Below are 16207 nucleotides of genomic sequence, written 5' to 3'. Positions count from 1 at the left end.
ACACTATCTATAGAATAAGAGTTAACAAGTCTGAAAATAATGTAATCCTTAATGGATGGATGACTGTAACACAAAATCCAACTAGTTTTCGGGAGGCAAAGTTAACTATGTCCAATTCACAGTGAAAGCTTTAATCTAGCACCACATGTAGGTACAAAGGGGATGTAATGGGCAAGACTTATTGCCCTTTGTCTGTATGTTATAGACAGAAAGATGTATTTTTGTCTTTGGGAGGGCTGGATTTGGGACTTAGAAGGGCTTATATTCTTAATGTTAATGTGATCAAGGAACGTATTCAAAAGAGTAATGTGATTCAAGCCATTAATTACCTTTCCATCATATTCTCATTTTCAATCTCTTTCCATCATCTGCAAATGGGGGAGGATGTTTATTACAGCACAATAATGAAAACCATCTCTTTCTTTTGATGAACTCTTATAGTGACCACATGTACATCTGGGGGTCTTTCTGCCACTAAATTCAGTCAAAATTATCAAAAAGCACATTTTACCACTCGGCAGCTGCTTAAGTAGGAGTGGTAAGTCTCTGAACTTGCCGCCCAGCTATGACATTATGTTTAACACTACACATGTGCCTGTGACTTTAGTAATTTATACATTGATATATACATTGTAACAGTATGATCAACTGAGACTGCTGCAGCATTTTGTTGTAATTATGGATCTGTAGCAGACATTTATTGAAAAACGGAAGGGGGCATTAATTAGAGTGGGGGTGTTAAATAGGGAATATATGGTAACTATAATTGTGCTGATATGCTGTTAAATGCCTATGTTATTCATTGTGCCATATAATCAATATTGTGCTGACACGCTTTCGAAATGTGATTTCCTCATGGTCCTATAATTACTCAAGGTGCTATTATTGCTCATGACCTCTATTATTCATAAAACCATATAACCATTATTGTGCTGGAAGCAATACTGCCAAAATTACCAACGGTGTCACTGTTACTCATGGTGTCACTATTGCCATTGATGCCACTATTACTCATGGTATCACCATTACTCAGGAGTCATATGGCCATCATTGTGCTGACATGCCATTAAATGCTAATTATTTATGGTGCCAATTTTCCTCATGGTTCCACTATCATACCTGTATGACCATTACTGAACTAATAATCTGTTACATGCTAATTACCATCACTTAACCAAATATCCTGACACTAAATTATAATTGCTACTTTTACCATCTGTTAATGTAATAAGAAAATTATCAAGTTATCCTGAATATTGTCTGGAAAAGTAATATCTCTATTGGTATGATTGTGTATTTATGAGCCAAGCAAGTATAACATCTACAGTAAATGTCATACAGGTCATGATGGCAATCAACTTGTACTATTTCTGAAATAGATCTAATCTTTTTAGAATTTGGCTCTGCATACCTATAAATGGCAAATATTCACTTTATTTGGATTCTCTTACATTTGTATTCCTTTCAAAGGTCATTATTTACAAACCCTGAGAAGTACATACGGCAAAATCGATGTTAAAGTATGTGGATAATTTTGGACAAGATCGACCAAAAGGTGCGATCCAGTACAACCTGGACTGAATATCGCACACTATGATGTCACAATGAAAGCTACGGATGTTGATAAACAAATTCGTACTACCCTATAGTGTGATGATCAGACTCGATGTGCTTCTATTATGACCCATTTTATTACAGGCCACCGCTGTACAACTCCACAGTCATCGATAATTTTCGTCTAGAAGTTAATATATTACAGTTAAGGTGCATAGCATTCAATAATTAGGATTGAATAGACTTGGATTACACAAAATTAATATTAAATTTTAAAACAACAATTTATATTTAATTTAAGATGAGTAAATGTACATAAATGACCTGTATGACATAAGTAAGTAAACCTGGTTGCATTATAAATCCTTGCCTACCAATAAGGAACACTTAGCATTAATGACCTATATGACTTATATGTAAGTAAAACTTAATGCATTATAAATCCTTGCCTACCAATAAGGAACACTTAGCATGATAATGTTCTTTTACATATGAAGAATTCTGGTTGCATTTCTGGTGTTTGTTTTGGGGGAACTGCAATTGGTGGTAAGTCTGATTGAAATCTTTGTCAATGAACATCACCCAGTTCTGATATTGTTTCATAACATACAGAATGTCTTTAACATAAGAATACATCAGCAAAAAAATATACATCTATTCATATTATCTTACTTCTGAACACTGGGAAGATAACCTTTAGATTCTATTCAAAACTTTTGAAGTGACAACACTAAAACTCCAAATATGATGATAATTGCCCTAAAAATGGAGCCAAATCAATTAAGACTAGTTCAGGAATTTAATTGTAGAATAACATCAGAGTGGCCCCAGTCAGCAGAGTGGTCTAAAACACTCGCCTACACAGATCACTGACATCTCACCTGTCACTGTGGGTCTAAGCCTCAGGCTTGGCCAACATAGTTATGTGGGAAAGCATGCCAATAGCATGCTATTGATCAGTGGCTCTTCTGAAGGAGGAAGGGGGTCACAGTTCTTCAACCACCAGACATATAATGGCTGCCATGTAACATGCACTGAAATTTATGCAGAACCCACAATGACCCATTATCTGAACTCTTATTATGGGTATAAAGACATGAACCTACTACTTCCAAAATGAGGCTGCCAAAGAGAAATATGGCATTGAATAAAACTGAATATGCAAGAACTTATGCAAGAACTTATGAAATGCAGGTACTGGAGATGTTTACCACTTTATCAGAATTAAATGGAAACCCAGATTACTTTACTGGAAATGGGAAAATGAAGGTAATAATCTGCATATATATTTAAACACTCTGTATCAAACAAACTAATCCACTTTAGTGAGAATAAGAATTGATGTGCATCACTGCTTTGTTTCCATTTGTATGCTGTCCAGCCGTAAATATAAAAGAACCTTGCAAAATCATAAAAGCTTGGTGCAAGGCTGATGACCAATACAGGTTACAAAGCAATTAATTAATGAATTCTGCTAAATATTAAAAGTTAGTGTTCCTTTTTACTATTGCCTCTAACAAATTTGTGGATCAGATTGTAGAGAATGTCAGTTCTTTTTATTGCAGCTTAATATCAACACCTTTGGTTAATCCACCAGACAATTAGTCATGAAAGTGGTTTCACCATCTGAGGTTGAATATTTAACAATATGTCTGAAAATTGACCTAAAGCCAAAATCTGACCATGGAGAGAACTGAATGGAAAGAGGGGTGAACAAGAGCAAAACTTTACCATCCAACCATATTTATAGCAGGGCAAAAAAGATATGCATATACATGTACCTGTGTCATCAAAGGCATGCTGCGGATTCTGACTCCAAGGTAATATGCATTTTCTGCCATGTATTGCTCCACAAGGTAATTCATGAAGTCCTCTAATTCCAAAGGTGATGTCCATTTCTGGGTCTTGTTCAGGTAGTTGCGGAAATGCCCCATGATGTCTATGCTTGTGATTTCTGGGACGATTGCTTGATCTGGAGGAAACTTGAAATGTTCATAGACCACAGGCAACCTCTGAACTGGTCCAAGCTTTAGATGTAAAAACTCCTCTTTGTCTGGAACAAACTCACGAAGACACTTTGACAATTCATAAAGAGTGCACAAAGACCTAGTCTTGATGAATGATTGAACATAAACATTAACTCTGGACAGTGTTCGGTTGTGATCATGTACACAACTGAGCTGATCAATATGATGAAGACCAAGTTCATTCAGCTTGTTGACCTGATATCGCTGAAGCAGCAGTTTTTCAATCCTCTCTGGTGATACATATTCATTTGCCTCGGCAAGTATATCTATGCATTCTTTAGCTATCTTCTCCATGTCCTCTTGTCTAGGATTTCCTTTCTTTGGCCTGTATACAACTGAACAAGTTATTTCCGTCTGCTCAAAAAGTTTCTTCTCAAAGGGTTTCACCAAAATGGAAAGACAATCCATGTTTTCAGATTCAACCAATGGAATGACACGTGACTCTGGATGTAATTGCGGTACTTCTGACACACTGGGCTGCTTGAGTGAATGCACATCTGAGGACTCTCTGGCTTCTTTATTTAAGCCTTCTTTAATCATCTCTGATGCCAATGTTTGCTGTAGAATCTGAAAGTAGGAAACGTGTTTTTTCTGAGTTGGTTCTTCATCCAAGCTTTTGTTCATGATACTGTAATCTGGGTTTAGACATAATTTAAGATTTTTGCCATATTTCATTCGCAAAACACTCTTTAAATGGATCCAAAGGCTCAAGAGATCATTCAGTCCAAATTTTGTAGGAACTATATCTAAGTTGTATTTCTGCTTGTACATGTATATTAATTCACTTTCTTTCATACCATCTGGATAGTTGTTTAAAATGTCAGCCAGATTATGCTTGAAATCTTCCTCTGTTACGTCTGGTGGCCAGATTATTCCAGATGACATACTGCTCTGCTCACTTAAAGCAGAATTTTCATGTGATTCTAGATATGAAATAGGATGTTCCTGAATGGATTTTGGCTCTGGGACCAAAATATTCATCTGCTGAAGTCTATCTGGATAATTGCTTAAAATGTCACTCACATGTGGAAACTCCTCTTCTGGTGGCGACATGATTCCAGATGATGGACTGCCCCTCTGCCTTTGAGTAGAATTGTCATATGATTCTAGGGCTGAAATTGGCTGTTTCTGAAGGGGTTCTGGTTTTGGGACTGGAATATTCATCTGCTGATGTGACTGGAAAGTTGACAATCCATCCTTTTTCATTTCTGAGGTTGATGGTTCTTGAGAAACTTGAGAGTGTAAAGCATCTTTATCTTTTTTCTTTTTCATTTGTCCATGCAAGCTATATCTGACAGCTTGGTACTTTGGATTAAGACACAATTTCAATTTCTTACCCTGTTTAATTTTTACAACAGTCTTTAAATATTTCCAAAGACTATAGAGGTTCTTCAGCCCAAATGTCTCAGGAACTATACTAAAGTTGTGTCTCTGCTTGTAAATGTCTAATAAATTACTTTGTTTCAGTCCAGATGGATAGTTCTTCAAAATGTCAGCAAGATTTTGTCTAAAGTCTGCTTCTGAAAGTTCCGGTGGCCAACTGATTCTCGACTCCAGACTGGTTCCCTGATCAACAGCTGGATTTTTATGTAATTCCACAACTGAAATAGGCTGTAACTGCGACAGTCTTGGTTCTGGGTCAGAAATATTTATTTGCTGAAATGAGTGTCTGAGTAACTGAAGTGATGACATCCTTTCAGTATGTACATTTGATTGACTAGATGATTCCTCAGCTTGTAAATTTGATCCATCCTTTGACATCTTTAAACAAGAAGCATACTTTTTCAATGTTGATTTTTCCTTTACGTTTACTTTGTCAGAACAATAATCTGGATTAAGACGTAATTTCAGTTTTCTGCCACGTTTAAATTTGATAACATTTGCCAAGTAGATCCAAAGACCAGAAAGATCTTTCAGTCCAAAACATTCTGGAACAATCTTAAAGTCATATCTCTCTTTATATACTTTTATCAATTTATTCTCTCTCAGACCTTCTGGAAATTGTTTCAAAATTGCTACCAAATTGCCTTTGAATTCATTTTCAGAAATCCATACTGGCCAAGATATTCCAAAGAACTTCCCAGCTTGAACACCTGGACTCTCTTGTGCCAATTTCAGACATGATTGTTGCGGGATGTGGGAGATGGAAGCATCCTTTTTCACTGGTGGCTGTTCCTGTAAGCTCCCTCTAATGGCATAGTAACTTGGATTAAGACAGAATTTAGATTTCTTGCCATATTTAAATTTTACAACACTTGACAGATACATCCAAAGATCAGACAGGTCTTTAAGTCCAAAATGCTCTGGAATAATCTCAAAGTTGTATCTCTCTTTGTATTGCTTTAGCAATGAACTTTGTTCCAGACCTTCTGGAAATTGTTTCAAAATGGACGCAAGGTTGTCTTTAAATACATTTTCAGAAATCCCTACAGGCCAGGATATTCCCCAAAATTTTCTGCTTTTATAAGTACAAACATCAGAATCTTGTGCTCCATTTCTTTCCTGTGAAGACATCTTTATTGTGGATTCTTTACATGCTTTTTCTGAAGTTCTTGATGAATCTAAAGCAACTGCTTTTCTTTCTATTTTTGCATGTGTTGCATCTTCAGCAACTACTGTTGATGCCACAGCTGGATTTTTAACAGGAACATTTGATTGAATCTGCGATGGAGAATGAAGATACAATGGCTGGTGGATTAATGGAACATGAATAGATGATGGTAAATATAAAATAGGCTGCTTTGTATGTGAGCACATTTCTTTTCTAGACAAGGAGCCTATACTTGGCTGCCCTAGCAAAGACTTTGTAGCTGGTTGTCCTAACAAAGTATTGGTGCCATCTGCACCAGGAATCTGAGTGAGGAAGCTTGCATTCTGTTGATTTCCATGATGATCTTGAGGTTCTGATTCACGATCTGAAGTTAAATAATCATCATGGTTCGATTGTGGTGCACACAAATGTAACTGCCTCTTTTGTTCCTCAGACCCTCCAATAGCATATACCTTACTAGCCTCAGGTGGCAAGTTCATCATCAAACTAGCATTTGTCATAGGAGTTGCCATTAATGGTGTTCGTGACTTTACATTTTGTCCAGTCATGAAGGAACTAGGGTTTAAGGTAGTGTTTGACAAAGGCTTTTGTTGAATTGGTGTAACTTTTGGATCGGGAAGCGAATAAGATGATGTCCAACCTTCAGAGGTTACACTATCAAAATATTTATCAAATAAAACCTCCTCTTTCAAACGCAACACTGTGGGCTTTCCTTCTTCCTTAACTGTTTCGATTTCTCGCCACCAGACCAAGATATCAGACATTTTTGAGACTCCATACTTCCTTGCACTCACATGATGTTTTGTGTACTTTAGAACATACTGCCAAATTTGGTCTTTTGGAATTCCACCTGGGAATTTCTTCAAAACAGTTAAAACATCTTTACGAAGGGCCTCTTGTTGCTGGTGCATTTGACTTTGTTCACTCATTTTTTAAATCTGAAATGGAGAACACAGATATTTTGAATCTGAAATGGAGAACACAAATAACTCACGCAGTTCTTGCTTTATACTTCCTATTCTACTATGGACTTCCACATATTCATGGGAGAGTGACTGATTAATGTTTAATAGTACATCAACATCTATGAAGTTATATATTTCCAACACAATCTGAGTAAAGTATATTGCCCCCACAGACATGCCATATAAGCTGACTTGGCCTAGCCTGGTTTTGTCAGGATTTGAATCTGGACTCTTCTGGTTACAAACTAAACACAATGCCACAAAGATTTCTTCATGAAGCAAAATCAACATTCCATACATACTTGCTTATAAATCAACTAAAACTGCAAACAACATAAATCCTGATCTGCCATGGTATAATGCACCTGCAGATCAGGGCCTATGCTGTTTGTTCCACTAATTACTTCAAAACAAACTGCACAGACCCAGGTCTGCATGTACATTATGTGATAAGCATCTTGTTGTTATTGTTGTTGGGTTTAACGCCATTTTTCAGCACACAATAGGCTATGCATGGCGGCCAGTATTAATGGTGGAGGAAGAACCACTTACCCATGAGAAGCTACTGGCTCTTATAAGCAAGTATACGGGGGGGGGGGGGGACAATATTTGCCCCACTATAGCCCAGTAATTAAATTGGGTTGGGGTGGAATAGAGATGGCAAGGAGACTGGGGTGGCAGTAATTAGTGCTTGATTATGTTATAAGGCCTACCTCCATTTTTTTCTGCTGAACTGGGACTGACCCATGAATTGTGTGACAGGGACCATCCTTGATAAGCCAAATGAGGTTATAAAAAGTTACTTTGGGGTGTCAAATTATGCTCTGAATTATCAAGAAAGTATTTTGCATTGAAAACTAGATAATTTTGTCCATAAATACTTACAGATTATAAATTCACTCAAAAGTCACTGTGCAGTGAAGTACTGTAAGTTAAACGAAGACCCAAGACCCCAATATCACTTATCTCTAAATTATTCAGTATGATGACTTGTGTGCATGTGTGATCTGGATTTTTAACATAGCTTTTTAAAAAATTCAGTCATTGCTACAATGTCTGCAGTACGAGATTATAGTGATGTTAGCACTGGGACATCATGCCACGGACATGCAGAATCATGTCCCACCCAGTCACATTATCCTGACACCAGGCCGACCAGTCCTAACACTAATCTCTTACTGCTGAATGCCAAGTGAGGCAGAGGCTAGTACTATTTTATAAGTCTTTGGTATGACTCAGCCAGGGTTCAAACCCATTACCTCCCACATCCAAGGCAGATGTTCTAACCACTTAGTCCACGGAGCATTCTGACGACTGCAATATCTGAACATTTCATCTCAATGCCATCAAAGGCTAGCAAGAAATTTAAGTTTAAATGTACATGTCAAAATATAACCCTCCAGGCCAGCAGTTTCCTTGACTCAAGTCAATGTGATATCACAAGAAGAACCCACACACTGTGTGTCACCTTTGTTTTACCACTGATGAGTGTGAAGATTTTGTAGATTGTTTTCTGATTGTGTCATGGACATGAAGTCAGTCTGTGGTGGATGTAGCAGCTGCACCTCTTTGCCATCTTAACATCACAAGATAGAAATATCATCAGCTAGCAATTTTGTTAGCATCTAACATCAAATGAAAATGCAATGTATTACAATTATCAAATTTTGTAGTAAGAGAGAGAGAGACACACACACACACACAACTGCTTATGACATGTAAATCTGTGCTAATATTTCATATAACATTACAATTCCCCCCCAAAAAATTTTTTTAATTTCAAACAATACTATCCACTGGATGAGAAAGTTTCACATCCAGCTATTTAAGAATAATAATGTCTTATCAAATTCTTCTAGTAATACATGGTTCCCTTTGCAAACATGTCTGAAGCAGACACATTGATATTAAAGTACCATTACTGGCAAAGATGTTCTTAGCTACACAAATATTAATATATTTACTTTGTTATGGCTGTGGCCTTAAACTAAATAATAGAATAAAGGGAAAACAAAATGTTCAGTAAAATTCAACAAATAATTATTTTCCCTTCAGTGCAAATTTCAATAAATCTGAATGTATTGATGTACCAACAGTCTTAATGTATCACAATGATATAATCCAGAACGTCTATGAATGAATTCACAAAAATCCCAAAATAGTGTTTAGTCCAAAAAGTCTATTAGCACTTTGTCTTTCCATTAATAATTTAAATAAATGATTCCTCTCAAACTATATCTGAACACAACCAAACACGATGATCATAGATTCTCAAAGACTGTTATGAAAAAGGAATGAAGACATTGCTTACAAAACCTATATGTATATATACTTATTTCACTTCACCTAAGACACAACATACTTGTCAACAGAAAAACTATGTTGAATTGTAAACAGTCAGACTTTGAACTCAAATTTTAGTAAACACCTTTAAAATAAATGACAAAAATTAGGTAGGCCAAAACTCTATCCTCAGTCATTAAGGACAAGCTCACAATATAATTAAATTTACAAAGTAACATGGATATTAAAACAAATAAAGAAAATAAACCATAGATTTAAGTCTCAACAAGGAGAAAGTGACAGTATGTAGCAAGTGGTCATTGAAAAATCCACTAAATGATACCTAACTTTATCTCAAAGTGATTTTCACTATTTAGAATGAACTTTGGTTGGGTAAAGATGTAAAATTAAATCTTGAGAATAACAAAGCCAAGGATGGAAATAAATAGGGAAAGAGAAGGATTAAAGAAAGGAAAAACAAAAGAGTGTGCAGTCTCAAAATCATGGAAAAAGAAGCTATCAATTTCATGAAAATGTAGAAGTTAAATGAAAATACAACTGACCAAATCTGGCATTCCATGGAGATAGAGAGGTAGAAATTATGCAGAAGACACGACTACAGCAAATGGTGAATATGAGGCAGTGTCAGACTCAGTGAAGTGTCCTCTCTCCAGAAATCGCTATTTTCCCACATTATTATTAAATTCAGCAATAAATGTAACTTGATATTTGTGGATAAATATCATTCATCAAACTTTCACCATTAATTACTGGGTTAGTGGGGCTCATAAATGTTGATTTATTGTGCTAGTTAAATACTGCTAAATGTTGTTGTTGGGTTTAACGCCATTTTTCAGCACATGATAGGCTACACATGGCAGCCAGTATTAATGGTGGAGAAAGAACCCTGGAAAACCATGGGAGGAACCACTGACACACGAGAAACTACCGGCAAGCTTTCTCACATACCCACACTGGCTGAATCTGAGACTCAAACCGGTGCAAACAGAGGTGAGAAATCAGTGATCTGTAACGGAGAGCGCTTTAAACCACTCGGCCACTCTGGGCCCCACTGCTAAATGTTGAAAGGCCATGTGAAATATAACTGATAGTTTTTCACAGAATCTGAAATAACTATCACACTTCTGTTCTTATTTAATTGTTGGGCTTCAATTGTAACTGTTAACTACAATCCATCTCAGATTTCATCATGTAATATGACTGACACCTAATCACACATGTATTGAATGTACAAGACTCTTCTGAAATCACTATTATTTTTGTCCAAATATATGATCAAAAAGGACTGATTCTGTCTTTGCCATCTATAATATGTAGCTATCAAGAAGACTGAAAAACTACATATATACATTCAAAAGACAGTGACGTACCAACGCATAACTCTCGGACGACCATTACATGAATCCAACCTGGCAAATTAACCTTTATTTTCACCATTACGGTCACAAACCCTTTCTATTAGAATCCACCAGATGGAAGTAGCCCATTCTACAAGTTTCTACCCTGCAGTAAATATGCGTTAGGGTCTAATAATTATACCAAACACGGCGCAGAATCTGTGTTACCTTTTAATGATGTACTAGGGAAATTTTTGTGTGTGTGTGTGATTAGAATTTTTAACGAAGCTTTAACCATTTTTCAGTCATATCACTATGATGTCTGCAGTGTGGCAGTTTATAGTGATGTCTAGCACTGGAGCATTATGCCGCATACATGTAGCATGATGTCCCACCCAGTCACATTATCCTAACACCAGGCCGACCAGCCCTAATACTAACCTCTTAATTCTGAGCACCTAGCGAGGCAGCTTTTAGTACCATTTTTGTAAGTCTTTGGCATGACTCGGCCTGGGTTCGAACCCATGACCTCCCGCTTCCAAGACAGACGCTCTAACCACTAGGCCACTGGCACAGTATAGGGAAATTTAATAATGCGGTATCAATAGATTAGTTGAATTTGCTCAGGATAATGAATGCATCATGAAAATGGTATTTCAGTATTAATTACTACTACTTTCAAAAGTTGTAAATAAAATGCTCACTCTGCACGTACATACATAAAATCATACATACATACATATAGTTGCTGATAGTGTTCAGACTGTCCTCACATTGTATACACATTAATCCTGATAATTTTAGTATTTTGTGTTACCTGCCCCATCTCTCTCGCATGCCACTGTGACCCAGTTGGTACAGAGTCTGATAAGTAATGCAAGGGTTCCAGACATCTCAAGGCCACCCTCATCCGGCTTCCATGTGTTCCATTGGAAAAGCACTTATCTATCATTTTTAAAGATCAGATAATGTCGTAGTCCATTTATGTTTCAATTTGCACTTCTGCACTAATGACTTTCACTATATACCTGGGTCAGACAAGAATGGTTGCAAACATTCTATGTTGTACTGACTATTTGTTGGAAACTAAAGACAATTAATATATTTAGCATTCATCACTGTAATGTTTCTTAAAGACATGTGATTATTTTGCTGATGATAATTAGACTAAAAGTAATGTACAAGTGTTACAGTTGCAGGCATGTTTCTTTAAGAAACAATGCCACCAGTAGACAAATTAAACACTGACCAATCCCATCGATGTCAGGACATGTCGATTATCACATGCCTCATACATACATGCATTCATTCATACATACATACATGCATGTGTGTATTTGAGAGAGAAAGAGAGACAGAGAGAGAGGAAGGAGGGTAGTTCTGAAGATTGAATATTGTAACCTTCTGGACCTTTGAAAGAAATTATTCAGGTATTCGATGAACTGTTACAATTTCGGTACAAATCTTTATATCATTGGCACGAGCAAGGAATTAAACAGTGAATCATGTTTCTCTTCTCTCGCCTTCTTCACTGTCGTCATTATTAATGGTGGTAAATCTCTGGTAGACAACATTGTTTTCACAAGTGTTTCTTCTTTCTCATCATCATACGTGATAAATGTATCATCCATGGTCCTTTTTTTTATCGTTCACCACCACCATGTTTTTCACCTCATCATCAATGGTATAATTATCAGGTAAAGTGTCATTTGTACCTCTCTAATGTCAGTATTACCATAAATGCTAAATATAAGTAATTTTTTCATTCGTCATCCGCTTTTGCTCTCTCTATCATTATCAGTAAATCAGGCATGCGGAGAACTCACCCCATGGAGAACGCGCCCCCACGTATCTGGAGAAGTCACCCCAGAGTGGTTGGAGAAGTTGCCCCAACTGGTTGGAGAAGTCATCCCAAAACTTGTCACCCAAATAACCTTTTTGTAACAGAATTAAGTCATCTTTTACGTGATTCATATTTATATTTTTATATATACGCTATCAAAAAAGAGATCTTAACTGGTAATCATTAAAAGCAATATCATAGTAATATTTCTAAGGACGAAATTAAGTCTGTATATAATCTAATGAATGATGACAGTATAGTGATTAAAAAGGATAAGTCAAACACTATTATTATTATGAATAAAGATGATTATGTTAAAGAAGTTGAACGTCAATTAGAAATTAAATAAAAAAATTCAACATGCATTAATGAGATCGCTAAAAATAATAATTCGGTATGTGAGGAATTTGATACTGCCCCTCTTAACATATGTACACCTCAATTCTACATATTACCCAAAACTCATACAAATCCTGACCATAATTTACCTTTAAATTTTCCAGGACGACCCATTATATCAGGCTGTAATTCATATACTGAAAACCTATCCAAATTTATTGATAGTGTTTTACAACCTTTAAGGAAATCACTTCCTTCATACATTAAAGATACAACTACTTTCATTAAAAAGTTGAAGTCTATTCCACATCTATCTGATAATTTCAATCCTGGTATCATTAGATGTAACATCAATATATACCAACATTCCGCATGCAGATGGTATTGAAGCGTGCAAATATTTTCTTGATAACAATCCTAATAATAGCACACTATCTAGCAAATATATTTGTTGTTGCTGTTGTAGTTGTTGTAGGGTTTAACGCCATTTTTCAGCACACGATAGTCCATACATGGCAGCCAGTATTAATGGTGGAGGAAGAACCCGGGAAATCCGTGGAAATAACCACCGACCCTCAAGAAGCTAATGTCAAGCTTTCTCACATATCCACATAGGCCAAATCCGAGACTCGAACCCACACAGACAGAGGTGAGATGGCAGTGATCCGTAACGGAGAGCGCTTTAGACCACTCAGCCACTCAGGGTCCCGAAGATATTTGTAAAATAATAAAAACTTATCTTGGAAAATAATTATTTTCAATTTAATAATACGAATTACATACAGATAATGGGTATTAATATGGCTCCTATATCTTTCATGGGTGAATTAGAAAAGGATTTTATTCAAAACAATCCATCTCTTTGGTTCAGATTTTTAGATGACATATATGATCTGGAAGCATTCAACTGAAGAACTGAAAAAAAATTTTTGTTCGCCTAAATCATTTTCACCTGATGATTAAATTTACTTATACTGCATCTAGTATGCATGTTTCATTTTTAGATGTAAATGTAATAAAAATATTGATAACACTATCTCTACAAATATTATTAAAATGCATCTAATGATTTGAAGAGCAGAGCAAAAGTGACAGATAACACTTATTTTTCGTTAAGTACAGAAGCGGAGTTGATCCAATGGAAAAGCTGAAAAATTGCACATTTTATAAATTTAGTAAGTTATTAAGTTGAAGAAAAACAACAATAAATAAGATCCATGTGGCGACATCTCAAAATTACTATATATGATCCTTAGGGCGACTTCTCCAGACACCTGGGATGAGTTCTGCCAGGGCGAGTTCTCCGCTATTCGGTAAATCATACAAGACTCGTTTTGTTCGCTGCCAAATGTTTGAGATGTTCGGAACACGCTATACAAGGCCGTTATTTGGATAGTAAGACATACCACTAAAACAAAGCACTGAAACAAAACCAACATGTGCTATGTTTTACATTGTAGGACTAGTATTTGTGCTTGCATGTGTGTTTTTGTTTGTATTTTCTCTTTCTGTACACTTCATTCATTGTCCCTAGATTATATCCGATTGTAATGTGACCTTGCGATGGTGTTCCCCGACCCAATGGTCAGCCTAGAACGGGGAAAATAAAAATAACAAAAAATTAAAATTACCCATAGGCTTCAAAACATTCTGAATATACCTCCCCGTTTGTTTGTATCCCCTTACCGATTTCAATAACGGAAATCTTTAAATGTGATAACAAAAAAAAAAGTGCAAGGAACTTAGTCAATTCGTTCACTGACTTACAATTTCTAACTGACTGACTAGATGGCCAGAACACCATCATCGTCCGCGCGTTTCATGCTTAACGGAAGTTTTCAAATTCATAAACGGACATGCTCGAGATCCATTTCCAGTTCCTGGACAAGTCCATTTTCAGCTAAGGGGTGTGTGAACGACTACAAATATACATGCATATATCGTCTGCTTCCGATATTTACAATGTCAAATAAAGCAAAAGAAAAGATGACAACAACAAATTTGCCTTTCACGCGGATTTATGAAGCGGTTGGAATTCTATGTTCATTTGTGCAAAGGGATATAACTCCAAGCTCTCAACGTTATGGTAATTTACGAAATTATCCGGTAGTTACCGGCGGCACGATTTACCCAAATACACCCAAATACTGCCTAAATACACCCAAATACTGCCCAAATATACCCAAATACTGCCCAAATACACCCAAATACTGTCCAGAAACAAGCACGTGATACATTTACAACTAAAGAGATTTTAAATTCATTGCAAAGTTAAGTTCTGGATTACACCTTCGACATTTATATACAATTAGCTATTGTGTGGTCAGATTTTGTCTTTTGGTAATTTGCTGTTTATTTCTCTTAGAAAAGTAGTGAATGGGGATACATTAGCCTCAATGGGAATTAGCATTACAGAACCCCTTGGGAACGTTTAGCCTCAGTGGAAATTTAACATGGGGAAAAATCGTGGGACAATATAGCCTCAAGGGGAATTTAACATGGGAAAAAGTCTTGGGTCACTCTAGCCTCAAGGGGAATTGAACATGGGGAAAAAGTCTTGGGTCACTCTAGCCTCAAGGGGAATTGAACATGGGAAAAAGTCTTGGGTCACTCTAGCCTCAAGGGGAATTGAACATGGAAAAAAAAATCTTGGGTCTGTTGAGTGACAAGGGAAAATGGAACAGGGTCGGGACCCTATTTTAATAGGGTTCCGACCTGATGGGTCTATGAAAAGGGAACATACGAAAATTGAAACAGGGAGGATTCTCTATTTCTTTTAAAAATAAAAAAAGGGGTAGGCAATTGAAAGTCTATCTCTTTTCGAGAGATGTGGGTGGCCCTGAAAAGGGCCTTTGGATTTATGTTAATATGCCCTTAACATAAAGGGCATCTGTTGCATCTTCTTGTCCTCAAGCTGCGTCTTACTGCAGGGCCATAAATCAGAGTCCTCTTGAGGCATCCTTGTCTTTCCACATACACTCTTCGTATCCACAGGCTGGTGTCTGACTTGTGGACAACTGTCCACTTGGATCGGACATACATTAGCATGTCCGTCCTGGACATCATTGTCGACACAAGGGTGGAAGATTCAACGTCAGTCCACATGCTGAGGCGACGAGAACAGGTAAATCAATGCAGTGAACTGCGCTTATTTATAGGTAGAGGAAGGATTGAAACGGATTGAGTTCATTGACCAATCCAAACACGCGTTACAAAATTCAGTCAGCTCGCATCCAATCCGAAGAGAACAGTCTGTGACGTCACGTGGTCTATATAGATTCGCTACC

General features: G+C 36.7%; 1 protein-coding gene across 1 annotated transcript in view; it reads right to left on the bottom strand.

Moving 5' to 3' along the window:
* The window catches only part of LOC149780851 (uncharacterized), a 172607-nt gene extending 157847 nt beyond the window's left edge, over positions 1-14760 (bottom strand). The window contains exons 1-2 of the mRNA XM_089937935.1: positions 14688-14760; positions 3336-7070 (exon numbers count right to left, since the gene is read on the bottom strand). Of these exons, the coding sequence (XP_089794061.1) occupies positions 3336-7061 (3726 nt within the window). The 5' untranslated portion in view covers positions 7062-7070; positions 14688-14760. The remainder of the gene's footprint in view (positions 1-3335; positions 7071-14687) is intronic.
* Between the last annotated feature and the right edge of the window lie 1447 nt (positions 14761-16207).

The sequence above is a fragment of the Sinohyriopsis cumingii genome, chromosome 16 (assembly GCF_028554795.1).
Source record: "Sinohyriopsis cumingii isolate HCF-2022 chromosome 16, ASM2855479v2, whole genome shotgun sequence".
Taxonomy (NCBI): Eukaryota; Metazoa; Mollusca; class Bivalvia; order Unionida; family Unionidae; genus Sinohyriopsis; species Sinohyriopsis cumingii.
This window is presented reverse-complemented; position numbering and strand designations above follow the sequence as displayed.